Here is a 27,960-nt window from a genome sequence, read left to right as displayed (position 1 = left end):
ATCAATGTCAATTGCTTCTGTTTATTTTTCAGCTGATTATAAAATAATAAAATTTAAAGAATACATGTAATGCAAATAAATGTGAACTAATTATTGTTCTTTTATTATCAGTTGATAGGGTATTTTTACTAAAATGCCGAACAAAGGTACCCTATATTTTGTGGATTTAATATAATTACTTTAGCGGCATTAGGTCATTTGTTTGTGATCATTTTGTCCTAAGTACTAAAAATTGTAATTCTGTATACCAAGAGTCATAATCATTAAACAAAGCATGGCATTGTGCCTACAAACTTTTGCAGAATGTTCATGACCATTGTATTTAATGAGTGCTGAGTGGTATGTTAAATCGTCGTCAGCTTATATATGTCCTCACCGAGACACTCGTAGCCTCTTCAATTGAGTAGGAAAATCAAAAAATCATTGGTATATGTCAGAGAATCTTGGAAATGTAGACTACGATGTCTGGTTAGTTGCTTAACTGCACCACTGACTCTCAAGGAAATAAAATAATTACTATTATATTTAAATGCAGACATGTTTTGTAATCTCTATTATAGGATAGTTTTCATTTTCAGACTTGACAGGCAGTCCTGCCCAACATGGAGGGGCCAAAGTACCGGTGCCAACCCCAAAGGCATCTGTTAGCAAGGTAAGTTTAAATTAATGATTATTTATTTCTAAATTTTTGGTAGTTTATTATAATCGAACCTGGAGTAGGTAGAGTCCAAGTGACCATGATATTTCTCTTGCTATTAAGGGGTTCTTCCCGAGCCGAGGCTCTCACTTATCCAGTTTCAACTGTATAATGGAAACCTATTTATTAACAACCTTAATGACACATTATTGGATTTGAAATTAATATAAACAATAATTTTAATTATGAAATTCATTTATTTTTAATTCTAATTAATAGCTTTGAAATATTTTAGTACAATATTTATTTAATATCTAGATATAGTGGCATAAGAAAATTATTGACCATAGAAGTCTAATTTTTAAAATTTTTATTTTAATATAATAACATGTTTAAATTAGATGAATACTCACTTAGCTTGTAACATCATATTTTACAATCACTAACGCTCCGCTGATTTGCCACATTCAAATAAAAAAAAACTGTTTTAAAAAAAATTATAGTGACATGTTAAAATTATACACTGAATGTTATTAATATTGACACAACATACAATTGTATGACACTCATAAATATGTTCTCCTTCGTTTCATACATAATTCACAGTCTTGATATCGCACACTAAAAGCACTATTTATAAAGTCACCGATAGGAATATTTCTCGAAAAGCTGCTTTACTTTTTGCACAAGTGGTTTATTCAATAATGGTGCAATATCTTTTGAAAATAGGAAGTCCACATGATTGAACTTAGGCAAAGAGCAAGCTGGTTCTATTTGCTCCAACATACCAGTGTTGTTCAGCTCACGAGCTAGACGCATTACTTGCTGGAATACAAATTAAATAACAATGCTATAAAAAGAATGATGAAAATCGGACAAACAGCTGTTACAAAGTAACAAAAGTATAAAAAAATATTCCTTCTTTAGTAGAACTAATTTTTGAAGGTTCATTTTCTTTTAATTATCCTGCCTTATTTAAGAGTAACCCTAATAAGTGGTTTATAGCATTGATTAACATTACATGAACAGTTAATGATGGAGCTTAAGAGAGTTAAGGTTACTTACAGACTTCTCAGCAATCTGATCATTTTCTCCATACAATAGTACAATTGGTACCCTAATATTGGATAAGTTGTATGGTTTTGCATCACCAAGTACACCATCATCCAAAGACGTAAATACACCTGTAAAATTCTACATTTAAACATTTCAAATTATAGATCTACATGTTTAATTCAAACTAAGTAACCTCATCCAAGGAAATTTCCATTTCTATTATATGCCTAGTCAATACAAACGCGCGAAATTCGCAATCGAATGATATGACAGCGGTCCTTTTAGGTTTTCGTTGCCTTTTATTTATATGTGAATCGAACTATACTTACTAGTGAGTGCGATCTTGCCATAATGTTCAAATTGCCGCCAAGAGGCTGGCTGTACACGTGTCATCATTTGTGTTGTTACATTCTGTTAAAAAAATCAATAGTTAGCCTTATTCTTATTTTATTTATTTAACGTCTGTCGTTGGCTGGGTCTGTGTTGTCATACCGGATCGACTTGATCGAAGTTCTCGCCGACGAGGTTCTGCGTCATGAATACACAGAAGTTGTCGCGCGGATTTTTAGTTGAGCACACACTACGTATGAATAGCTCCATGAGAACGGGCGGCAACCCCAACGTCATGAAGCCGCGCTCACGTAGCCAGTTCTAAAAGATGTGTTAGAATAATTGAATACAAACAGTCAGTAGGAACTAATAAGTAGGAGTAAGTTAATTGAAAAGATACCCCACATGAACTTACAACAATTTTAAGACTTTTCAAAAGGAAGTCAGCGAGCCATTTCATATGGTCGAAGTATACGGCAGGTGCCAGACCTACGAATGCTACCACTTTATGGTTGTACTCTGGTCTGAGGGAGGCCGTGATGAAGAAGCTTGTGGTGCCCATGGAGTGTCCGATGTAAAGCAGGCTGGATTGCCCAGTGACGGCAAGTACTTTGTCTATTAGAACTGGAACGTCGTACTTTCCGTGCTCATGAAAGCTGGAACAATGAGCTCGAGTATATTCATCGTATTTTTGAATTATTAAAAATTCACAAAACATTGAAGCCATGATTTTTTTTCGAATTGGTTACAAAAAGAATTATGCGGGTTAAAATAGTGTTGGATTTCATCAATACTCTTTTATTAGTTGCGTTAGTTATTAGTTGCGGTTTTTTACTTTAAAGTCATCATACCTGTATTCCCAAAACTTAGGATTATCTCTGGTTAGATTTAGGTGCGCCGTGTGGCGATTCCCCCGCAAGTTGCCCAACCACACGTCATATCCTGCGTCTGCAAGCATAAAACCTAAAAAAAAGAAATAAAACATACATCAGGCTGTAAATAAAATAAATAGTTAATTGAAAAAAAAAACTTCTATCATTCCAAATACGAATCGAATGATAAATGTAACGGATATACTTTGAAAAGCATTTTAGGCAATTTAAGAATATGGTCTACGATTACCTAAACTTTTTCCTGGTCCCATCAAAATAAAGTTGCTACTGCATCCGAAGACACCATGTAATATGAGAACTGCTTTCTTGTTAACACCAGAGGACCTCGAGAGCCCTCTCCCTGTAGGTATCCTGTGTAATTGCAGGATATAGCCATCAGGCGTCAGTGCTCTGTGTTCTTCTGCTGGGTAGCCCGCTCCCCGGATTATGTTAGGCTGAAAATTATTATCAATAGCCTAATTTTACTTGGAATTCTTGCCTCACTTAGTATGAGAAATCTATACTGTTTGGCACTGTTAGACAGAATTCAAAGCCTAACCTAAGAAATGCTCACTTGCGCACTTCTTGGTGTCTCTGTGACAGAAAAATAAAAACATGTATGTTCTTCCAATCTCTACTTTTATGTATTTTAATAATTTTGTCTTTAATGAAATACACATCATGTTTGTTATTGAATAGCTGGGAGTGATGGACGTTATTTAAAATGCTTGGTAATTTATTCAAATCAAATGCAAAAATAAACATGTTATTATATCGTTTGAACTCTTATTATGAATCAAGACCTTGTCAGATTAGTTTCATCTTCAATGACCGTGATGTTGTTTTAAAAAATCATAAATACATTTTTTATTTTTGTTACAACCTTTCATGAAGTATATACTGTTGTAAACGACCAAGAAGAAACCAGTTTAAACAAGCAGTTTACAATATGCTTGGACTGATTATAAAATTTCCAAGTTCATAAGCAATCGGTGACATAACTGAAAATAAGGTCATTGTCATCTAGAGTCGATCTTGAGCCTTCATTTTTGGTTGCAGATCGACATACCTCACTGATTACGTGAGGACCTTATGTAATATATAATATTCTAATTAATGTTTTAGACTAAACTTGCCAAGAAGTTGGCAATGACATGTATTATTTATTACCTCTTATGGATAATGCATTCAAAATACTTTAGTTATATAATAATTAAATAAACTGGAAGTAGATCTGACCTTCTAGAATAAAACCTTTATCATGACCATTATGTACTTCCGAACTCCAATGGAATATATAATTATTATAATCAATGCTATTACATAATTAAAACATAACTGTATTCAGGGTTATAATTTGCAACTATGTAATTATAAATTTTAAGGTATATTAGGACGAATATTTAAAAACCTTTATTTAAGCCTTCGAGTACTAAACGTTATAAAAAAAACAATGAGATCGCAGTATCACAATGAATTTGAATGCATCTCTCCGTCCACTGATTTCTTGGCGAAGCTATTATTTAGGCTTTCCTAAAATATGTTCCTTTAAGCCCCATCCAATAGCTCCCAAAATGTCTTTAAATGATTGCTAAACTTTTTTTTAATCATTAAACATTCGTTTTCAAACTTACCACAGATTTATATGATTCTGGTAGACGAAATTGGCTTTCACTTTCAAATAAATTATTCAAACATAATAAAATTATACACCACGAACGCGCACTCATTTTCTATTTTAGTATCTAGCAATATAAAATAATCACATTAACACTGCACTAAAATATATATATTTTTTATTAACAATGTTAACTTTTTTAAACTTTTACAATATTTTCTATTGTGGCAATAAGTCAATCGTTTGACGTTTAAAAGCGCGCGAAAACCTAGGAAGTGTATTGACTGTTTTAAACGTTATGATCGACTGGCGGGAAACGATACCGTATCAATGCCATCGTATTTTTATTCATCCTTGTGTATTCTATTTAATACTGATACAATAATATATTAAAAAAATAAAACAGATTTTTTAAATTTAACTGTGATTAATTGATTATATTCTATTTAATTTCAAAATAAAATATTTTGTGTCAATTCCACTATGTATGTTACGGATACATTTAACTAACCTTACCTAACATGTTTTAATTTTTTTTTTTAATTTTTAATGTTATTTTCTGCCAGTGTTATTTTTTATCAATATCTCTGATTGAACTTAAGCCACATGTTATGTAATTGAAGGCAAACATATAATCGTGTAAGGATTTTTATTCATATCTTCTCACTTAATAATGTCAAGGTAACAAAAGGACAGACAGGTGTTTCCGAACTTAATATTTACCGTTTTAGAGAGTGGTTATGTAATATTTAATTCTTAACGTTGTTTCAATGACAGATTTTCTTGAATGTGTATATCTTTAAAGGTTTAGAGGGATAATAATACGTATATAGGTACTATGAAAATCCATATTTATTATACATATAGTCTATGTGCTTGACTAGCGGCCGGGTCAACAGTTTGCCCAAGTCCTTGGCGAACACGAAGTCCAAATGGTTAAACTTAGGCCAATCACAACCCGGCCGGACTTCTTCCAGCACACCGCTGTCATTTAATTCTTTGGCTAGCCTCATTATTTGCTGGAACAAACGCTCAAATAAGTCATAAGTCAGTTTGTCTTCAAGAATAAAGATCATTAGTCATCGTAATTCTATATGTAGTTAATCAGCAGTAAACAATATGTATAGTTTGAGAACATGTAGAAAGAGGAATAGAGAAAATAACAAGGTAGCTAATATAAAAAGAAAAAACATAATTTGATCTCTGGTTACTTATTTCCTCTGAATTTGGTTTATAAATAGAATACTTACAGATTTCTCAGTCAGCTGATCATTCTCTCCGTATAGGAGTGAAACAGGAACCCTCACGTTTGAAAGGTTGTAGGGCTTCACTTCGCCCCATAAGCCATCCTCCCACGATGTGAAGACACCTGAGTATAACATAGATTCAATGAAATGTCAGACCCAGTTCTGCTATTAAGTTCCGTAAGAATTATTAAGAAGTCTGTATTGCAAATAACTGGTCTCATTAGGTTTAACGTAATATCATGTAGACTAGCTTTGGTAGGAATCATTGAATTAGATGATTTGATTTTTTTATCTCACCAGTTAAGGCAATTTTGCCGAAATGTTCTAATTGTCGCCACGATGCTGGCTGGAACCTCGCCAGTATCACAGACATCATGTCCTGTACGGAGAAATTAAGTATTAAAATATCTTTAGGGGTCCAGTCCAATCGCCAGTGTCTTCACCTTGTGAGATAAAATGAAACTTTGGACTCATGGTAATGTAACCCTAACTGTCGTTAGTTGTTCAGTCACTTTAGGTTGTTCAATTGTTCATTTGTCACAGTAAGATCATTACCCAGTCGTTCTGCTCATAGTCTTCACCGACGAGCGCGTAGACGAGACGCATGCACATGTCGTCCTTGGGCGATCGCACTCGGCACACGCTGCTTAGCACTAGCTCGCGGAGCTCCTGGCGGAACGTCATCGACACCATGCCCTGATTCCGCATCGTTTGCTGGCAAAAAATTACACTTTTATTACTCTCGAATATAAATTGAGCGGTCTTCGCATGCTGATTCATGTCTACTACCACGATTCAAACAATAAACGTACGATGCTTTACTGCCGCAGACAAGTTCGTCAATGGTCAAGTGTAGATTTCTCTTACTAATTCTACACAGTCAGACTATGCGTTTATCTCCATACGTTAACATCAAAATCAACCAACCGGTACGTTCCAAGTCTTGAGCAGTAGTTCAGCAAGTGGACGCATGTTATCCAAGAAGACGGCAGGCGCAAGTGCGACGAAAGCAATAACTTTGTCATTGTATTCCGGCCGCTGGGACATCATGGTGAAGAAGCTGGTCGTGCCCATGGAGTACCCGACGTACAACAGCTTGGGTAGACCAGTGACTGCTAGGACCTTGTCAATCTGCGCCGGTATGTCGTACTTGCCGTGTTCATGGAAACTGGAAGCCCCAAAGATATTTGGTGTTTTGTAAGGAATTTACGATAAGTACGATTAAGATTAAAACGTGCTGAAACGTTTTAGTTTGTTTGTATTTACTAGTTTTGTATTATTTACTGCTATATTGAGTGTCTAGTCAAAAAATTCTTTAGAAGATTTTTAACTTTTTGGTCTTCGAGTTACTATGCAATTTTACCTGAACTCCCAAAATTTTGGGTTATCCCTGGTTAGGTTAAGATGTGTACTATAAATGGTGCCTCTCAGGTTTCCCAGCCACACGTCATAGCCCGCGTCTGCTAGGATATAACCTAAACAAAAATATAGTTTTACATTACGGATATGTAATTAAGATAACATAATTACATGATTAAAAACGAATATTTTCCTAGTTCTTTTTTTGTTAACAAGGTTACATTATGAATTATAATATTATAGACGTAAAAAAAACTTCACCTTGTGTTACTAAGGGAAATAAAACTATTAAAATTAGAGTCTACATTTTGGTGGACGATCAAAATAAAACAAAACTAGGGCTCGTTGAAATAGGTCCCTTTGACGCGATTGGTTAGTTTTATTTCCACAGTTCAGCTAACTTATTAACAGTCTCTTAAAATTTGTATACAATGATGTTCGTTTTACCGATGCTCCTCTCGGGGCCCATGATGACGAAATCGCCACTGTGTCCTAGAAGGCCGTGCATGATGAGCACAGCGCGCTTGCCCTTGCCGCCGCTGCGCCGTGCGCTGCGCCTGCCCGCTGGAATACGGTGCAGCTGCAACACGTACCCGTCTGCTGTGGTCGTGCGATGCCGCTCCACAGGATAGCCCGCTGAGCTGATCAGTTGAGGCTGTGTAAACAGATAACAAGACTGAAACTTACAACTCTTCTCTTCTGGCATCCACCATCATTCTTTATATCTACAACTACATAGCCACGCTGTTATTTATTAGAAGTGAAGAAAAAATTGTGTTGATGATATATAATAGTATCAGCGCCTACAATTTAATTTATACCATATGTTAAAATCGCGCAATTGCTAACCTTTTTAAAAAGGCGCAAGGTTAGTCGTCTGTATTCTGTTCACAATTATTATTGTCACGAGAAAAATCTTTAGCGATGAGAATTCAATTTAAATTGGTGGAAACTAAAGTTGATTAATTGGTAGAAAAAAAGTTTTTCCAAATGGATCCACATATCTTTTTTAATGTCAACTTTACCATGGATTCCCAGAACTAATACATTCGTATTAAATACTAAATATGTATCAATTACTTTCAATGAGAATGATAGAGGTGACAATATGCCGGAATGTTTTGTCAGTGAAAGCGCAAGGTAATAAATAAACAAATAAGATTTAATTCAAAGGGAGCAATCGATCGCCCTTGATCTTAACAAAGCGAGCCACAAAAAGCTCTAGTACCTTATTAGGGACGCAATTAATGTCTCAACTGGCACTTGTGACTTCCGAAGAAATGCTTCTGTTTCCTCAACATTTGGACGTTAACGCCCTCGAAGTGTCTTTAAAGTGTTAAAAGGTTAAGATTAAGTTAACCTTTTTGGATTAAATGTATCGCGTTACCACTATTGATAAAAGAATTTATAAAATCGGTCCAGTAATTTTTAGTTAAAACAAATCTTTTCTCTACAATATTAATACGTAATAGCCTAAAGGCGTCGCTTAGGGTAGGTTTAGTACGATATACATAAAGATAACTATGTCATTATTTATCGAATCTGGGTAAGGCATTATGTGTAATTAAAGAAATTGAATATTCTATTGTTTATGGGCTGATTACATCTGTGATAATTGATTTGGAATAGATCGACGCGAGTCATGCATCTTGTACATACTTTGTATATAGAATGTAGTTTTCAACATGTTTTTGCACTTTGTTTACGCTTTGTTTATAAAGTTTCTTCTTTAATATTAAATGTCCGTATACCTACTGTTGATTTTATTGAATTTGTCACATAGGCTAACCTAACCTTAAAAAAACGAATGACTCGGGCTGTAATACATGATATAGCGCCATCTATTGACTGCAATTTTAAAATAAAACTTTTAATAAGATTGATTTTTAATTTAGTCTGCATTAATAACTAGTTATAGATAGTTAGAGACAATAGTTATACAAATTATTCCTTAAAAAGTATAAAATTATTCAAAGTTAATTTTAAAGAAACAGGCTCTTAACTGGTTACCACAATCCTTTGTTCCCATCTTCCGCGCACGTGGATTCCTGCACGTGAATTGTAATTGTAGCAATCAGATAATGGACAGTACTATCACGTGCTGTCTTTATTAACCAATTTATCGAACGAGACATTATTGATTCATGGAGTCCGATTATATTAGATGCCTTTAGCCTTTAGGCATTAAGAGTGTACTTCTTCCTTATGTTTCCTCTAATCTAGCGTACCTCTTCCACGTCTGTTTAATTATATAAGCCAAGACACACGGCATTTGTTACCGTATTTCAGTTTCTCATGCCGTTTAGACAAAGTTCCGGCAATCAATATAATATAAATTCCTCTAAAAATATATATCGAACGTGGGTAGGTTATTTATGTTACGTGAATTACTGCATAGTTTAATCCGGAACCAAACTTTATAATGAATGTTTAATAAATCAGTAAAAGAAACTGCTTTAAATTATTTACGTATCATTGCTAATCGTCCCTAACTTAAGGCAGGTTTCGAGCCCCTCAGTGGAAACGCATAGTGAGCTGATGATTATTATTATTACTGATATAAAGTAGAAAGATTTTATTCTTTGTTTGTATTGAATAATCTCCGAAAGTACTGAACTGATTTTAAAAATTCTATCACCGTTGAGAAGCTAAGCTATCCCCTGCTATCATAGGATACATTTATTACTAGATTATTTTAAATTCCACGCGAACTAAGTCGCAGGAAATAGCTATTATAATATGTCGTGTGTAACGAACATTACTCTCTCAAATACAAACATAGATGAAATCAGATTGATAAATAAAAATGAATCAGTTTGTCCTTTTGTATGTAAAATATAGTATAATATTTTCTGTGTTGTTTATTAGTATTCATTGTTAGTTCGGTGAATCCCCAAGGGGATGAATTATTCGCAATTGTTTTATTATGTTGGCTACCTACGTTGGATATCTTCAATATGAACCGACTATGTTGTTATTAAGTCTGTAGGGAGTTATGTTTGTTAGAGATCGGTTTTGGCTTTGTATAGTTCTATCTATAAGTCTGTTAAGTTGGAGTAACTGGGCGGACTCCGTTTCAGACCTCGTTCGCCGCCCCGCGCTCTCACCCCGCACCGTTCTTCAGTCGCTCAACTTACAACAATTCGCGTCAATCTACGGCAGTTTTTTGTGCCTCTTATAAGAATAATATTTAACAAATTGCCTTTTATTCATCTAAATTACAGTCCACACATATGTATAGCATAGTCTTAAAAAAACTGAATATGTATTTATCTAATTTCCAATGCTGGCAAGATTCAACGATTTCCTTCCTTTTTTTAATAATATTTACAGATTTATTAATTAGCTTCATCATCATCATCATCAGCTCACTATACGTCCCCACCGAGGGGTTCGGAGCCTACCCTAAGTTAAGGGTGATTAGGCCATAGTCAACCACGCTGGCCAAGTGCGGGTTGGTTGACTTCACACGTATCTTTGAATTTCTTCTCAGATATGTGCAGGTTGCATCACGATGTTTTCCTTCACCGTAAGAACGTCGGATAAATGTACATATGTAAATAGAAAATCGAAAAACACATTGGTACATGGCGGGATTCGAACCCAGGACCTGCAGATTGCAAGTCAAGTGCTTGACCACTGAGCCACCGACGCTCATTAATAAGCTTATAACCACTAAAATAAAAAAGAACCATACGTGTTTATAAACTAAACCTGTCCTGCAGTAGACATTTTATTTATTTCGAATGTTATGCATGGTAACCTTGGATGTTACCGTTCAACTGCAACTTATAATAACTATTATTAGTGTATTATTTTAAACGTGGTCTATTCGATGTATATTATTAAATAGTTATAAAGAGTATTTTTATATCTAGAGCTTAATTTTCATTGGTTTTGGTCTCCTCATATTAATGTTTCCTTCCTTTTTTTTATATTTTTTTTATATCATAAGGTGGCAAACGAGCGAGCGGCCACCTGAAATCGCTGAAATAGCGAAGTGACCGTTGCCCATAGACATACGCAATTGCATATGCGTTGCCTACCTTAAATCGACGGAGGAGAGGATGCACAGAAAGAAAATATTTTCTCTTTCCATGTATCCTCTCATCCGGAAAGTCCACTTCCACTTCCCAACCTTTCCTCATAAGAAAAAGGATGGGAAGGGAAAGAGGACTAAATTAGGCCTCCGGGACGCACACTCATCAGACGAAACGCGGAATAGCTTCCACTTGACGCCTGTCTTCTGTGGTCGTGGTATTTCACCGGGCGAGCCGGGCCAATTCGTGCGAAGGTGTTAAAGCGGGCTCCACCACTGTTGATATATATGTCCTTTATATAATAGGCAGCTCTAATAAGGTAATAGTTAACGGTCCAGACCGATCACGTAGTTGTGGGTTCTAATCCCCCTATTTGACTATTATCCTAAATTATATAGTAGTGGGTAGTTACAAGGTAATATCGTTAATTTCATAATCTGCTTTCATAATATTAAAAAATAAAGTTTACTTTTTAACTTATGAAAAAATTTAAAATTTTGTACTTATTAAATTTTAATGACATTTGTTCACGGTCATGAATTTACTGATAAATATCTGATCTGATTTCTGTTGATTACTTGTTCATTTGACTGTATTGCATACTCACGTCGACTTTCATCAAATAAAGTCATTATCCAACCAGGATACTCGGTTTGCATGCTTTGAAGTTTGGCAGACTAATTATAAATAAAAATAATTAACCCCAACAATTTTACTAATATAAATAAAAAAGTTTACATTGATGGATGGATGTTTTCTTAGAAGGTATCTTCAAAATTGCTAAATGGATTTCCCTGAAATTTGGTAAAACACATAGGTTACGATTTTTTTTTTTAAACCGCGCTGATGGATTCGCGTGTGCCGGATATTAATTCAAGAAAAACCTTTTTCATGTTAAAAATATTTTCCTTCACATTGATGACAGTACAATGCATTTCAACATGAAGTACAAAGAGTTGCGGAAATGTATACGAGCACAAAAATCAATTTGTGTTAGCGCGTGACGGACATGTGAATGGATACGCACAGTATACGAACGTGCGCGGAATGCTATCGTGTGTTATTGCCATATCCATAAACAAGCATTTAATAAACATAATGTTATATCGCTTTATATATCTAAATAGGGAAGTACATAGGAGCAGGACCGAAATGGCAAACTAAGAAGTGGATCGTAGATATCTATCGGATAAACCCCTTATATTTAATCAGTGGAAGTCTTCGGTTACATTAAATAAATAAACAATTGATAAATATTACTTTATTGAGTAGTACATGACCGATCTTCATGGGGATCTTTGGGGGAAGCCTATGCCTGACCACCGTCAGGCATAGGCTTCCACGCTCACTAGCGTCACGTGGCTAAGAAGCGAAAGAAGCTAGAAAGTTTTTTTTTTGTAATTGAAGGAGACAAACTGGCGGCGGGTACACTGATGTCAATCTTTGACGCATGGACTTCCCCAATACCAAAGGAACTACAGATTTATTGTGAACCTCATATATAGATATATTTTGTCCTTTAAGTTGACAAGGTTCTAAGTAAGTCGATTCGTGTTTGTTCAACAGGCAGGAAAATTATTACAAATTAGTCTGAATATTTTCAGTGGATTGTTATATGTTCAAAGTAAATTCTTTCTCATAATATTTGGCGGCAATAACCAATATAAGGAGTTAAACACTTTTATAATATTTACAAACATATAATGTGACAGAAGAAACTGTATTTTTTCTCATAAAACCACTTTAACTAGACCTATACATGCATGTAATTATTCTATAAATATCGACAACATTGTAATAGACGCAAGTCTGCATGTACAAGGCGACTTAGTTAAACCTTCAGATATCTCATTTGGCATAGATGTAGAAACTAGGTTGGAAGAACACATAGGCTACTAATTAAGATTTTTTTTTAAATCCGCGCGGACTGTGTCGCCTTTGACAGTTAGTTAATAATATTCTTACTAATATTAAATTCCTAAATTAAACTTAAAATAGTATAATTTAACTTTCGTTTAAGTAAACAACAAATGTGTATATGAATCCACTCACCACAGTTTCGTAAGCTTCCTTTCTTAACAACTGCGCGTCTCCGACGACAATCAATACGCTGCACAACGTAACAATATAACGCATTGCACTCATATCGATATTATCACAGCCCTATTTTTTCTAAAAAAAAACTGACTTCAAATTTTTTAATTTGTCGTCGGTCCGAGAGCGCTCGCCTCAGCGCCGCTGTCAGAGTGTGGCTGTACGTCCCGGTCGTCATTTTTATCGTTTCGTATCTTCAATGACGCGTCTCGATACTGTGGCGAATTGTTTACTTTTTTTTACCTGATAAGAATCCGATTGTTTAATGTTTAGTGGTCAGAAGCCGGGCGAGTGTGGGTTCGAATCCGTTTGGTACAAAAGTGACACAATTTTATTTATGCCTGTCATAAAAAAGTTTCGTTGTTGGATTTTGATGAAGTATAAAATGTCACTTGACTTTTAACCTAGCTTATATTAAACGCTATATTGTTTTAAACTTGCTTTTATAATAAGAATTCTGATATATAAGATTTTACAACAGGATTTCCTTATACCTCGTCTTTATCACGGCATTATCTATGCATAATTAAGACGTATCTTTGTTGTTTGTCCAACAACTTGTCAAAGCTGTCGCATAGATATATATTTCTGCTGTTTATTTACATTTTATGCACATCAGCATATTGCATATGCAATTCTTACATAGAACCCTTAAAATACAAGTATTCTAAACTTTAACTCTGAAATACTGGAAAGTAAAAGCCTTAACTTTGATAAACGGACCTGCAACCACTATTTGTATTTGCGGCTTATATTTTCACTAACGTAACTGCGATTTAAATAAAAACAACTAGTTTTTACCGCGATTCCGACAGCGCGGAATTTAAAAAAATAAGTAAATTAATAGTCCAAGCATTTTTCCAGATTATGTTCTATCATCATCATCTCACTATACGTGCCCACCGAGGGGCTCGGAGCCTACCCTAAATTAAGGGTGATTAGGCCATAGTCAACCACGCTGGCCAAGTGCGGGTTGGTTGACTTCACACATATCTTTGAATTTCTTCTCAGATATGCGCAGGTTGCATCACGATGTTTTCCTTCACCGTAAGAACATCGGATAAATGTACATATGTGAATCGGAAATCGAAAAACACATTGGTACATGGCGGGATTCGAACCCAGGCACTGCAGATTGCAAGTCAAGTGCTTGACCCCTGAGCCACCAACGCTCTATGTTCTATATCAATGTCAAATTTCAGCGAGATGTATGCATCCGTTCTGGGGATACCTTTTAAGATACATCCATACATCATAGTAAGATGATAGTCGCGCGCTTTTAGAATCGCTTAGTGGACATAGACAGCAAACTTCGTGTCCTAGGATAAAGTATAACGTAGTCCCGGTTGTTCCTTTGGAGATCCCGGGACCCTCGCAATCGCACTTGAGGATGGTCATCAAGGGGTTTTAGTAACAATCTCACATAACCCTGTTTTTCCCCCAAAAGGCAGGTTATTACGAATTGCCGCGGAGGAGAGCGTAAGCGTGCCTGCGGTCCCGTCCCGATGCGTTGGAGGAACAGAGAGGTTTAGTGGGTATGCCTCCGTTATGGAGGAGAATCCCACATAACTACCGCCTCTCCCCCGGGGCGCGGAGTATGCATAAAGCATGCCTCTCTGGACAAAAAAGGGTATTTTACGAAGATTTCCCCCCCCCCCCCGATACAAAAAAAGTTTTTTTTTTCGCTGCAACACATTTATTGTTGGTAACTAAGCAAAGTTTGAAGACAATGTATAATAACTAGTCTACATAACCAGCCAGTTAAGGCAAAAGGTTCATTTTCCTAAGAATATGTATAATTTAACAATAATTACTACAAATATGCAGATATCATGATATAATAAAAAGTGATAAGTTTAATTCCCATAGTCTTTAATAGCATAATTATTTTGCATTATCGAGTTAGCACGTGCCTGGGAGACAACATTGTATGATTATAAATACCACTAATATGAGAAAAAAGATGAATAAAGATATTTAAATTTTTAGTGGTAAATAGGTAAACATATCATGTTAATCTTTTACGTATCAATATGCCATTTACCTAAAGAAATATTTAATATAAATGCGAATGTTTGGATGTATGCATGTATGTTTGTTAGAACTTACGACCTGAAGGATCTCAATGAAATTTGACATGGATGTAACAATATCTGGAAGGCTACAAATTAAGTTAATTTTTTAATGCCGCGCGGTCAGAGTCGTGGACGACTGCTAGTGATGTCATATATATGCTATCAAATAGTATTGACTTTGTTATTATTGGGAATATTCTTTAGCGTAAGAATCACTCTTATTCGGTCGCCTTGTAATAACTTCCCGCTTTTACGGCAATACATAGTGAATTTTGAGTTCTGTAACGTGCCCAATATGTTGAATGCCAACGGTTTATCAACCCTGGTCTTATTACTACGACATAGCTTTTAAAATACTATATTCAATTGTGTAAGGCGTATCTTTTGCTGTACGTTTACAAGATACATTTGTCATTTTAATATCATATCATTTCAAAATAAATGTTACAACTTCATTGCTGGGTCATTACAATAAATAAGCAAGGATTATAAGAAATGCTTTGGTAATCATCTGTTAGGAATATTTGATTGATGTTACTGTTTACAAACATTATATAAACAGAACTTTCTCGAAAGAATATCTCTTGTTCTTATGTTTATTGATATCCCGTAAGTGCTGTTTCCATTGATCCACTCGAGCTGCGCGGTCCCGCCTCTATGTTGTCCTTTTTCCACTGAGGCAGCCGAGACTTTTTTTACAAAATATTAGTTTGAATAATATAGATAGATTGGTTATCTACCAATCTATATTGTATCTATATTTTAGGTCGATACAATGTTACGTCCTAGGTAATCGCTTTTTATATATCTTTATATATATAATTCTTCTGTCAGTGTGTATGTCAATGAACTTCTCTCAAACGACTGGACCGATTTTGATGAATTTTTTTTGTGTGTGTTCAAGGGAATCTGGGAATGGTTTAGATTCACAATTTTCATCAAATATTAACTTCATATTAATTTATTCATATTAAAGACGTGTAGACAGGACAACGTCTGTCGGGTCCGCCAGTTATACATAAAATTCTCTTGTCACAATGTTAGTTACTACTTTGACCGAAATTTTCTATGCATATTAGGTCTGAGAATCGGCAACTATCTTTTTTTAATACTGAGCAGACGAAATCGCGGGCGACAGCTAGTTATTTTGATAATTATGATAATTGTAATGTTGAAACTTGAAGAATGTAAAAAATTTGTTTGAGTCCTTTACATCCATCATATTCATTACTAAGAAATTTCATTTCCAGACCATAAATTAAATCCAATTTTGGTATAACCTCTTATAAACATATTAAACACCAAAAAATACATTATTACTCTTGTTCAGTAATTAATTAAAGTTGTATTTATTCTGGTATCAGTGACTTTACACCGGTGAGCTTTTACGGGTCAGGCGTTAAATCGAATGCCATATGAAATGTCTTTAGTTTTTTGCTTGAGAATACCTGCCGTGTAATATATCCTGTTCAGTGATGACATGTACGTATAATTGAACATTAATTAACATTTTAAATTGTCTTAAATTATCATTTAATTTACATGTAAACGCTCACACCTTCATTCGGCAAATGAGGCGAAATATCGAGGGCTGTAAAGGCCTCTGAGTTTATGAAGAAACCCAAAAGCTTCTAGAATATGTTTTTCTCATTAAACGGCGTCTAGTATAACAAAATAATGATGTCTCAGTTTTTTTCAAGGAAGTGAGAGGGATGACCAAAATGTTATTAACACGTTTAGGCCGCGCCAGCCATCGGTGGCTGACAGCGTGTAACATTAGAACAATAAAATTTTACACTATTTTGCGGAATTACACAATTTTTTGACGGTTTTACGGAATTTGTACTGCGATCGGAAACACCGGCCCTTTAATACCAGTGCGTACAAGCGGCGCTCGTGTCCTGAACGGGATTGTCTTAGAAATACGCGTGGCGCTCAACGTGTTAAAGGTACGTGTTCATTGCACCAGACGAACTGCACGCACTGATAAAACGGATTGGTTTTGTCTTTCGAAGCGGGCGGCGCGGATGATGGACGCAGTGTTATGTCAAATCATACAAAGCAAAGTAAAATCCGTTGCAGGCGGTGCGTGCAGTGCGTGCGTCCGGCGCGGGCCAATGGACCTTAAATGTTTCGGAAATGTTGGGTCTACTAAGTACATTATGTATAAAATACAAATAAGGAAATACATTAAAAGAGCGATGTTCTGCAAACATTTTGCATATCTTATTTTATTTTAAATAGTTATAAAATTCGATTTATATTTATAATATCTTTTTATATAAACTAACGATGTAAATACAATTAATTTTAAAAAGGATGACGACTAAAATGACGAATGAAAGGTCGATCTGGGGACGAAAAGAGATAAGACCGATTGATTTGCAACAAAGCAAAAAAAAGCGCATTTTATGCTAAAATTTTAAATTTACTTAGGTACTTAGTACACAAGGCAACGTAAATCTTTGAAACACGGCGGTAAGGGTCGGTAAGGGACTTACGCAATTAAATCTCATAGGGTTTCTACACAAGCACGCGTCCCCGACATATACTTTAGTCGCCACAACCAGTCGCTCGCTACCTGTGTGTTAATGTCGTCGTCAACAAGTCGCTGTGGTTTTAAAGCTAGAGCAAATCTGTACAGTTGACATATATCCGCTATGCATAACTGGAAGAATAAACAACTCGAGTCGACGATTCAAAGTTGTGTATACGGAACGCGTGCAATGCGATACTCGCGACGCAATATTAGTTACGAAGATTTACGATGCATAAAAGGCCTAACAGCGATTTTATTGTGCGATTTCGCACTCAACTATTAGTATTTTAACGTAATTATTCCAATATTTTGTCGTTCTGATGGTCCATCAAAAAGCTATCAAGGCCGGAAGGACACGCTTCATAATCTCATCTTCATATAATGTAACTAACACAATTTAACTAAATTTTTATTATTGTATGATTGCTTTGCTCTGCTTGTAATCTTAGTCTGTACATGTAATGACTACTGATTGGAATGCTTCTTTTTTTTAGTTTTTTATTACCAGTTTAATTATCCTATACTTACTAGTTTTCGATCTATAGGTTAAAATTTAACTTCTATTTTTTTTGTTTAACCCTACACTTTAAAAAGTGTAGTTTACTTTTAACACAACACAGTTGAAATTACAATAAGGTTAATTAAATTGTGAAAGTTCCTTATATTTAAATGAAATATAAACTAATAAACAAGACAGGACATTAAAACAATTAGCATTATTGCTATTTTTTTGCAAACGAGCGAGCGACCACCTGAAATCGCTGAAATAGCGAAATGACCGTTGCACATAGACAAACGCAATTGCATATGCGTTGCCTACCTTTAATCAACGGAGGAGAAAATGCACAGAAAGAAAATATATTCCCTTTCCATGCATCCTCTCATCCGGAAAGTCCACTTCCACTTCCCGTCCTCTCCTTATAAGAAAAAGGGTGGGAAGGGAAAGATGACTAAATTAGGCCTCCGGGACGCACAGTCATCGGACGAAACGCGGAATAGCTTCCACTTCACGCCTGTCTTCTATGTGGTCGTGGTATTTCACCGGGCGAGCCGGGCCAATTCGTGCGAAGATGTTAAAGCGGGCTCTACCACTTATAAGATTTATTTTTTTGAATTCGAACCTAAAGCACAAAAGAAGGTAAAAACTCTAACCCCTGATCCGTAGTAACTTTTCATTGCTCCCCGGAAATAATTGCTGCGGGGAATCTCTGTGTTGATGCATTTAATTATCATATGTGATGACACTTTCCTTTTAGTATTCGTTAATGACTCCTTTTTATGGTTATACGATTTTAATGTGTTGCTTTTACACGGAATTCTGCGTCTAGGGTTGTCAAATTATATTATATTGAACTGTTTTATTGCTCTTAAATAGAGACCCGTTGGTTACCAAATACATTCGGTGTTTTCGATAGTTGAGAGTTCATTAATTAAAGAAAATATTTAACAGCACTAGTAACTGATATTACATAGTAACATTTTGAAATGGGGTCTACGACACCTACGATAAAGCCTGAGATACCTGTCCTAATGTCTCCTTTGGCCTCTTAGTTTTTTTTTTGACAAGTAAATTAAATGTATGGAAAAGAAGCTACTTTATTTATGTACTAGTTGACGGATTTATGAGAAATGTTGTATTATGATATTTAAATTTTGTCATTTAGCGACTGGCAACCCTATAACTTTGCTACAAATATATCGTGTAATTGACCTTGTAACAGAACTCTTTTATGTCTGGGGTCGAATTTTTTCGATCCATTTCCGAATAAAGAATTTTGATATGGAGATGTCACAAGTTATGACCCTAGCCCTAGTGGACCTGCGCTCATTTTAACGTTGACGTCGCCGTCAGATTGTAAACAATGTTTTAATGTCACTAACACAAACGACGGCATATTTTATAGTGAAAAAGTCATTGACAGGCTATATTTTAATACAAAATAATCATCCATCCAAAAAAAACTTAAGCAAGAAAATGCAAGTAAAATATTCAAGCATAATTTGTCAATTTGACTTCGATAAAATCGTTTATAAAGTCCCATAAAGTTATATGCAAATGCATGGCGGTTTCAATGTTTTTAGGGAGATAATAAACTGACAATGTTCACAATGTATCGGTGACATGGTTGCTCTATTTGCGAAGTTCTATATCCCAACAGTCTTGTCTCATTGTTAATTCTCGACTATTTCAATGCAAATATTTAAGTTTCCTCATCGAAGACAATTGCTTCAAAATATACTTAAGTGTAGTCACATAAATGAAAATATTATTATTTATTAATTTATTAACTCTTAATGCTATCATAATACATAACAAAAATGACAATTAACTAATTTACAAAGCAAGGGCGGGCTTATCGCTACAAGCGATCTCTTCCAGGCAACCCAGTGGGACAGGAAAGAATAACATAGAAAGAGGGATATATAACATATAAATATCAGGATATGTCAAGAATAAATAAATAAGAGCAATAATTATTAAAAATATATATATACTAGTTACATATAGATATACTAAACAAATTAAGCAACATAAATATATAATATACATGAATACACTAACCTATGAATACAAATATATAAATTATAGGAAAGCAGAAAAATAAGCTTAGCGAAAGGCTTTATTTAGATTTATTAGATATATTTAGAAATATATTATTGATGTTTTTATTTGATCGAATTACAGAGTAGCAAAGAAATTTTAATTTAAGCAGATTATTATAATATCTTGTAACCATTCCAACTAAACTTTAAGATTGTGATGGGATGGTACACGATAAATTGAACGTCCGTAACCATTGGACTTGTGGGAAGTTTATAGCTCACTTCTACGGCTGTATAGCTTACGCGATTGTGGCTTATTTCCATGTTGCTGGTATAGGTAAAGTTTGTGACAGACTAAGAATATATTGGGGCGCAACCTTGACAGTGGTGAGGTGACGAACCCCGTCGGGTGACGTATGATCGTATTACACGTCGGTTCCGTATGTTTTGCATTTTATGCGCGTGCCCGCACCACAATGGAATATTCAATCACTGTTTTTATTTACATGTTACTGGCCAAATGGCGCGGCAATGTGGTTACAAATATCAGCTGCTTAAAACTTATGATTTTCATGGTTTAAACAAGAGTTTGTACAAAAATACATTGTGTGTATGCAAAATTTCGCACTATCTTCGTGACATTTTGTGCTTAAAAGGGATGATATTTTTATGCATCTGGTTAATTGCTATTTATTTTTACGCATGTGCTTTTAGCTGCTAATTATCTAGAAGTGATTTCTTCAAAACGATTACCGAACAGAAAGTATCAAAAGAGGAATAATTGAGACAGTCGAAAGAATTGCCAGAAATGTTGAGAATAAATAAAATTAATTAAAATTACAATTCAATATCGTTGAATTGTTGTTTCTACGTAGTGGTCATTTTAATATCATATACTTTTCTTGGTAGCAACAAATGATTGTCACTTGTTAATTCATGATTATTATATACGATGAATGTTGAGTTCGCTTTTGTATCGTCCGGCCTTGCACCTTCCTCGAAAGTTGTCCACTGAGGAAATGTCAGCCTCCGCAATTGCAAATCCACTTTCTATACCATTCATGATTGCACCGTGAACAATTATAGTTTAATTAAACTAGCTTATCAGACACTTTTGTTTGTTCACTGTTAAATGTCACTCCTATGATTAACAATAAAGTGTTTAAGAGTCTGTAAAAAAGGCCATTGACCATCGCATATATTTATTCTAATAACATTTCTTCAGGCAGTCACAAAAGAAGTGGCAATGGTCCCGCCCATAGTGGTGCCGGATGCCGCGGCGGAGGGTGAACGCACCGAGCTGCTGGGCTCAGTGACCACAGTGCAGCAGCAGCGCACCAGCGCAAGGGTCATCAAAAAACTGAGGCTCGAACCGCCCGCAGATAAAAGAGGCAAGGTCAAAACTCATTACTGCAACACTACCGGTAGCATCTCGTCGCGGCTGTTTACGTGTGGATGACGAGTGAACGCCGAGTAGAAGAAGATACTAATTGATTTTCTGGTGATTTTTTCCAGAAATTTCAGAATGTGAAACACCAAGCAAAGACGTTGATAAAGAACCACCGCCGTTCCCCACGGTGAAGCAACGTATGCCGAAAGCGCTCTGGTCCGCGGACGAAAAGAGCCTGTTTTTCGAAGCCCTGAACGAGTACGGCAAGGATTTCGATGCGATCACCTCGTACATTCGCGCCAAGATGAAGAAGAAGGGAATGCCGGACGCCAACCTCAAGACTAAGACGCAAGTCAGCCACTTTTACTACAGGACCTGGCACAAACTCTCCAAGCATGTACACTTTGATGAGAGTAAGTTTCATTGTGTTATCATTTGCTTTGTATGTTATCTCTATAATATTTAAAGAATAATTTTCCATCAGACGTTAAGAAAGTGGCCCAGGAGCTGTACGCACTAATAAACTACGGCGAGCTGCGTCGCAAGCTGACGTCGGTGAACGAGAAGACGTGCGCGCGGCTGGGGGAGATGGTGCGCGGCGGCAGCATGGCGGTGCGCGCGCGCGGCCGCACGCTGCGGGTGCGCACGCCCATGTGTCGCGCCCTGCGCAGGCTCAACCACATCGCAGGTAATTAACTAACTTGAAAATTGTAAACGGACCTTCGAGTCAGACGGTTGTATAATCAATTACTAACTGATTAATTCTATTGATCGTATAGAGCGTGCGTGCGGTGCGCGCGTGTGCTCGCGTGCGACGGTGTGGCTGCGGGCGCGGTGCGCGGCGGGGTGGGCGCGCGTGCAGGCGGCGGCGCACAACCCGCGCGCTGTCGTCACGCTGCCGCTGCGCACGCGCCTGCACGCGCTGCTCCGTGCGCTGCACAAACGGTGGCGGCTTGTATCCTTTACTTAGATGATCTTAAAATCAGTTAACCTATCTGTTACCCCTGGACTAAAATAACTGTACTTCTAAACCCACAAAATAAAAGGTGTTAGACATTTCGTTTTGTCGAATTCAACGTTATTTTATTCTACCTTAACGAATAGATTTAGGCCGATCACAAAGAAGACGGTATATCAGAGAACGGCTCAGTTAAATTGGCAGAAGACACAATCAAGGAAGAGGACGATACAGATCGTGTACCGTTTGGTGACAGTAAACATGAAGATTTAGAGAGTCACCTCAACTTACAGACTGACAGGATTATTGTACAAGGTAACCTAGGCAATCTCTAACCAAGCTAGTGAAAAGATTCATGGTCAAGTACTACTTCAATCAAGGTATAGTCTTTTGTTGTGACCTTCACAATTTGTTCTAGAACATCTGAGTGAGAAGAAATTAGCACTACACGTGGGCCCTCGTCCTGGCGCGGAGATCCATCTGCCTATAGTCAGCCCCAGCGAGAGTCTATCAAGCCAGAAGATCTGCTTCTCCTCTTACCTGGAGCGGATGGGCACATTGATGCAGGACAAAGATGGTGCCGGTAAGACGAATAGTTATTATGGAATCGGTATCCTTAATATAATAAAACTAATAAATGTTAGGAATTATTAGGCTAAAGTTGTTTCATGTGTTTGATTTAGCAAAAATAAGAACACCGAAACGTCAACGTAAAGACAGCGTATCAGAGAAAGAAGATAACAAAAAGATAAAAGCTGAGGAGATTGAGCAGAAAATTGTACACATTGATGAAACAGCTATAGACGGTATCGAGCTGATGGCCAACTACAAAACTATCAAGCAACCGGAAGTAGAAGAAAAGGCAAACGTGGAAGATGAAAAAGAAGTTAAATCAGAGGAGACGGCCGAAGAAGAAGAAAAAGAACCGGAGAGGGACAAAGATATGTCTGAGAGAGAAAAGGATAGTTTTTCTGAGATGGAAGATGACGAGAAATTTAACAAAAGTGACACAGACAATGAAAGCGATGGGAAAGTTGATAAAAGCGGGAAAGGAAGGAAATTTAAAAATCTAAAGGTAAGTTTTAGGTTCACAAAATTTATATAATATCCAAAACTATTATAATAAGCCATTCATTTTGTATTTCAAATTCTTTTTGTTTTGATAGACAACTATGTCCCAGGTAAAATTCCGTATTCGTCCAAAGAAACGTGGCGGGAGAGTATACACTCTAGTGCTAGGTAAAGAGAACGAGGAGGCAAAGAATGAGCAGGAGCAGAAGACAGAAGAAGAACAGAAGTCAGACGTGGATGTGGAGACAGCTATAAAGCAGATTCGAACTGGTTGGAGTATTTACGACGCTGGAGACTTGACTATCGGAGATTTGTATCTTATGGTAAGAAGTTTTACATTCCAAAACAAACAGATTTAAAATTTGCGATAAAACTACATCTTTTTTTGCTTTTAGTTCGGTTCCCGATCCAGATTAGAATTGGACTACTGGTGGGCGGAACCCACACCTCCATTGCCTCAACCATTACAGAAATCGCAAAGGAACACAGATATGGAGAAAATAATAAACAGTTTAGATAAGGACAAACATACGGAGAAGAAAGAGAAAGGAGTAGAGATAGAAGATGAGAAAGAGAGAGCGAGGGAGAGTGACACGGATATATTCTCACCGAAGCACACGTTCAGTCAGGACAGCAATGACGGAATGTCGGGAGACGAGAGGAAAAGTGAGATTTATTTTCACATAAATTTTAGTCAACTTTAGTCTATTTGCTTTAGTGTTTTTTCTATTTCAGTTTCGATATAAAATATAAGTGCAGAAGAACATGTACTAAGTTTTTTCTTAATCCCGCGCAGATGAAGTCGCGGGTGACAGCTAGTTAAGTAAATAAAAGTGTAAATTATCAGGCGAGCAGCAAGCGTCCCCGGAGCACAAGTCAGCGGGCGCCGCCAGCACGCTCAAGCTGCTCTCCAAGCTCGTCAACCGGCCCGCGCCGCGTCCGCAGCACTCGCACTCGCCGCAACACGGCTTTGCTCTCATGAGCGACCGGTACATACACCGCACACAAATATTATAGCCTTTTTATAAATACCAAATTAGCACTTCATCCCAATTGCTACGATGTTAATTAGTATAATTTTTTCAAATATTTTAGAAGTCCAGGGTCATTTACGCCGCATCTCGCTATACCCTAATGCACATGACATTGTGTGCTACGCAGCTAATCGGAAGGAATTAGCCGCAAAGATATCTAAAAACTACTATATATATTTTTTTACTATTATATATTTGGTTTCAGTCTGAAGCGTCTGCTGGCGCTGGCGGGCAACCCGCTGGCCAGCGCCGCCGCCCCGCGCTGCGCCTGCGGGCACGTCTGTGCGCACACGCAGCGGAAACAGGTACACAACTTAAAACTATCTTACATACAACACTTTCAAACAAAAGTCTTCTATAGTTTTCCTTCTAAGTTGTTTAATTTCCTCCCTTAATAACAATTAAGTCAAATAATGTGATATTTGTGTACTTTAGCAGAAGAGTGCGGCGAGCAACACGACCGCGGCGGTGTCGGCGGCCAGCGCGCCAGTGTTCCGACACCCCACACCCATCGCACCGCGCCCAGCTCCTCACACTGACACTGATGTGAGATACTGCACCATATCATCATTTACACATCGCCTGACAATCTGACACCATTTAAAACAGTGGCAGTTAACAGTGGTAGACACCAGCAACAGAATGCACGAATGGGTCTCGCCCGCTGCAAAACACAGGCGCCAGTGGAAATCAATACCGCGTACACTCTGATGAAAGTGCGTGTCGGAGACCTAATTATAGTCTTCTTCCCCTCCCCACCTTTTTCCGATAAGAAAATATTAAATGGGGAAGTTGATGTGATGAAGGAAGGTACGCATAGGAAGGGGAAATTTCTTCTCCTCGTCGATTAAAGTTAGGCAACGCATTCACGATGTCGAATGTCTATGAGAGGCGTTTCAACATAGTAAAATAGCAGTGATGCAGTTGTTGTCTCCATGCAGGCTCGTCGTCCTGTCAACCTGGAGGGTCTGCCGCGCTGGAGACGAGGGCGGCCGCGCGGTGCGGCGCGCCGGGTGGTGGTGCAGCGCCTGCTGCCGCTGCTGCCCAAGCTGCCTCAGCCCAGCAGTCTGTATACCCAACTGCATAACTCACATACACATAACACCCGCACTCTAAATCCTCAAATGGTTTACGACGATAACGTTCTCCCGTATTAATTTAATGAATGAACGACAATGAAATTGTTTGATTTTCCACAGATCTCATCCCTATGAATATAGTACCTAATTCTCCGCCGGCGCCGCCCAAAATACTGCCCAAGCCACCGCCCACCTCCACATCTGAGTGAGTCGTCTTTTTAGTATACAATTTCATTTCACATTTCAAATCATCATTCAAAAGATCCGACTCGAAGGACCAAAAACCAATTGAAACAAACTGAAGTCCTAGTTTTTAATTTTGATATTTAATTGTATTCCTATGCCGTATTATACAGGATGTATAGCGTCTTTATATTACAGTCTTTCATTCTTCTACGTGCTGAGTGAATCCAACGGGCAGTTCTTCTTCCACGACGGAGACAGACGTATTCCTATCACGCCGCTGCCGGGGAACGGCGCTGATGACCACGAACAGGATGGTAAATAGTTAACACAGTCTTAGTTAAACTTACATCAAAAATGCATAGTGTAATGCGAAAGTTTAGATGGGTGGATGGATGTATGATTGTTAGAAGGTATCTCCAGAACGGTTGCATGGATCTTGCTGGAATTTGGCACAGATGTAGAAAATAGTCTGGAAGTACATATAGACTACATATTAAGTTATTTTTTAAAATTACGCCCCAACGGAATCCCGGGCAACAGCTAATTTATGCATAAAATTTATTATTTACAGAAGACGATATGAGAGAAAGTGATGACATCAAAGAGTATAAGATGGATATAACAGAAACTGAAGTCGCCAAGCCGCTGGACCCACAGCCTGAGAAGCAGCTCTCCACAGCTATCGAGGACAACCAGAATCAAGATATTGAGAACACTGACATCGCTCGTAAGTATCTCCATCTTCTTTTGTATTTGCGAAAAGAATATTAACCCTTCTCTGTCTACCTCCCCTCCCAATGTTCTTTTCTCTCTCACCCTCACACGCGCTCTCTTTCTCTCTCCATCAAGATAGAATATTAAAGTTTTAGTTTTACTGAATTAGATTTATAGTAACAGTGAATTTCAAATGATATGTCACATACAAGCACTATTGCTATCTCTGTTCTTTTCAAAGAGAATGAGAAGGATGGCATATACAAATGTCCGGTCGAGACCCATTGTAGTGTTCCGTCGCAGACTTCCTACCGTCGGAGTCGATGTCTTTGTCTCCGTCGCGGCTGCTGCACGCCGGCGGCTGGATGGAGGGCGCCGTGCAGGACTTCTCCCTCAGCAGCTTCCTGGGGCATCTGGAGGGTGATGAGCCGCACCCACCACCTGTACGGTCACACCCCTTGTATTATATACTACATGATTTCATTCCTACAGTTTGTAGCTCTAACACCGGTCTTTTGGAAGACAGAGCAGATTTAACTGAGACATAGAAAATGTCATAAAATAATGGTACACTACAAACAGGACCTTGTAACATTTTTTTGGCAGTGACAGGAGGGCGCTAGTGAGCTAATTTAGTTTGCGTTATGTCTACCAGGTCAGATATCCTTGACGGTCTATCTGATCTGGAAGGTATAAATAAATCCTATTTATTATATAACTCATCAGCGACCCCTTGTCAAGTTAAAAACCTGCTCTACGGTCTTTATCTTTATATGCTTTGTCCGTTTATAAACTGACAGAGTTCACATTCAGTTCATACCGAGTCAGTAAAACAAGTTTTTTTTCCAGGTGGACTCTCAAATACAGTCGCTAATGGCGGAGTCTAGTGTCGACTACGTGGCAAAGTTCGCGGACCTGGCGGCAGAGGTCACCGACGAGCCTGTGCCTTAAGGCACGCTAATTTATATTTTATGGTATTGATATAAGATTTAAAATGTTAATTTGGACTTTATATGTAAGATATAAGATCGTAAACGCAGTGAGCTGACCTCTTGACAACTCAAAGTTGTTTAGTTTTAAGAAAAAGTGATTAAAATTACAATATGCATTGTGTTTA

The 27,960-nt window shown here is 37.2% G+C and overlaps 3 protein-coding genes across 3 annotated transcripts; 1 reads left to right on the top strand and 2 right to left on the bottom strand.

The window, feature by feature from the left end:
* crm (cramped chromatin regulator) lies at nucleotides 1–27,952 on the top strand. The gene is made up of 20 exons (XM_013315917.1): nucleotides 1–146; nucleotides 579–652; nucleotides 21,637–21,802; nucleotides 21,927–22,214; nucleotides 22,286–22,489; nucleotides 22,581–22,756; nucleotides 22,912–23,074; nucleotides 23,178–23,342; nucleotides 23,443–23,834; nucleotides 23,926–24,153; nucleotides 24,226–24,496; nucleotides 24,678–24,819; nucleotides 25,070–25,169; nucleotides 25,300–25,410; nucleotides 25,806–25,929; nucleotides 26,064–26,148; nucleotides 26,325–26,443; nucleotides 26,701–26,856; nucleotides 27,147–27,286; nucleotides 27,693–27,952. Exons 1-20 carry the CDS (start codon nucleotides 134–136, stop codon nucleotides 27,792–27,794), a joined length of 3,219 nt encoding a protein of 1,072 aa, XP_013171371.1. The 5' UTR covers nucleotides 1–133; the 3' UTR covers nucleotides 27,795–27,952.
* On the bottom strand, nucleotides 1,174–2,422 carry LOC106120786 (uncharacterized). Its single transcript, XM_013316216.1, has 4 exons — nucleotides 2,186–2,422; nucleotides 2,023–2,104; nucleotides 1,703–1,821; nucleotides 1,174–1,462 (listed from the first exon to the last, which is right to left on the bottom strand). Exons 1-4 carry the CDS (start codon nucleotides 2,318–2,320, stop codon nucleotides 1,280–1,282), a joined length of 519 nt encoding a protein of 172 aa, XP_013171670.1. The 5' UTR covers nucleotides 2,321–2,422; the 3' UTR covers nucleotides 1,174–1,279.
* LOC106120785 (lipase 3) lies at nucleotides 5,345–13,443 on the bottom strand. Its single transcript, XM_013316215.1, has 8 exons — nucleotides 13,212–13,443; nucleotides 7,567–7,774; nucleotides 7,124–7,235; nucleotides 6,688–6,928; nucleotides 6,316–6,474; nucleotides 6,058–6,139; nucleotides 5,764–5,882; nucleotides 5,345–5,532 (listed from the first exon to the last, which is right to left on the bottom strand). Exons 1-8 carry the CDS (start codon nucleotides 13,302–13,304, stop codon nucleotides 5,350–5,352), a joined length of 1,197 nt encoding a protein of 398 aa, XP_013171669.1. The 5' UTR covers nucleotides 13,305–13,443; the 3' UTR covers nucleotides 5,345–5,349.
* Nucleotides 27,953–27,960: the final 8 nt, after the last annotated feature.

This window comes from Papilio xuthus, unplaced genomic scaffold (assembly GCF_000836235.2).
Source record: "Papilio xuthus unplaced genomic scaffold, Pxut_1.1 DF826949.1, whole genome shotgun sequence".
NCBI lineage: Eukaryota > Metazoa > Arthropoda > Insecta > Lepidoptera > Papilionidae > Papilio > Papilio xuthus.
The sequence above is the reverse complement of the archived record's forward strand: the minus strand, read 5'-3'. Positions and strand labels throughout refer to the sequence as shown.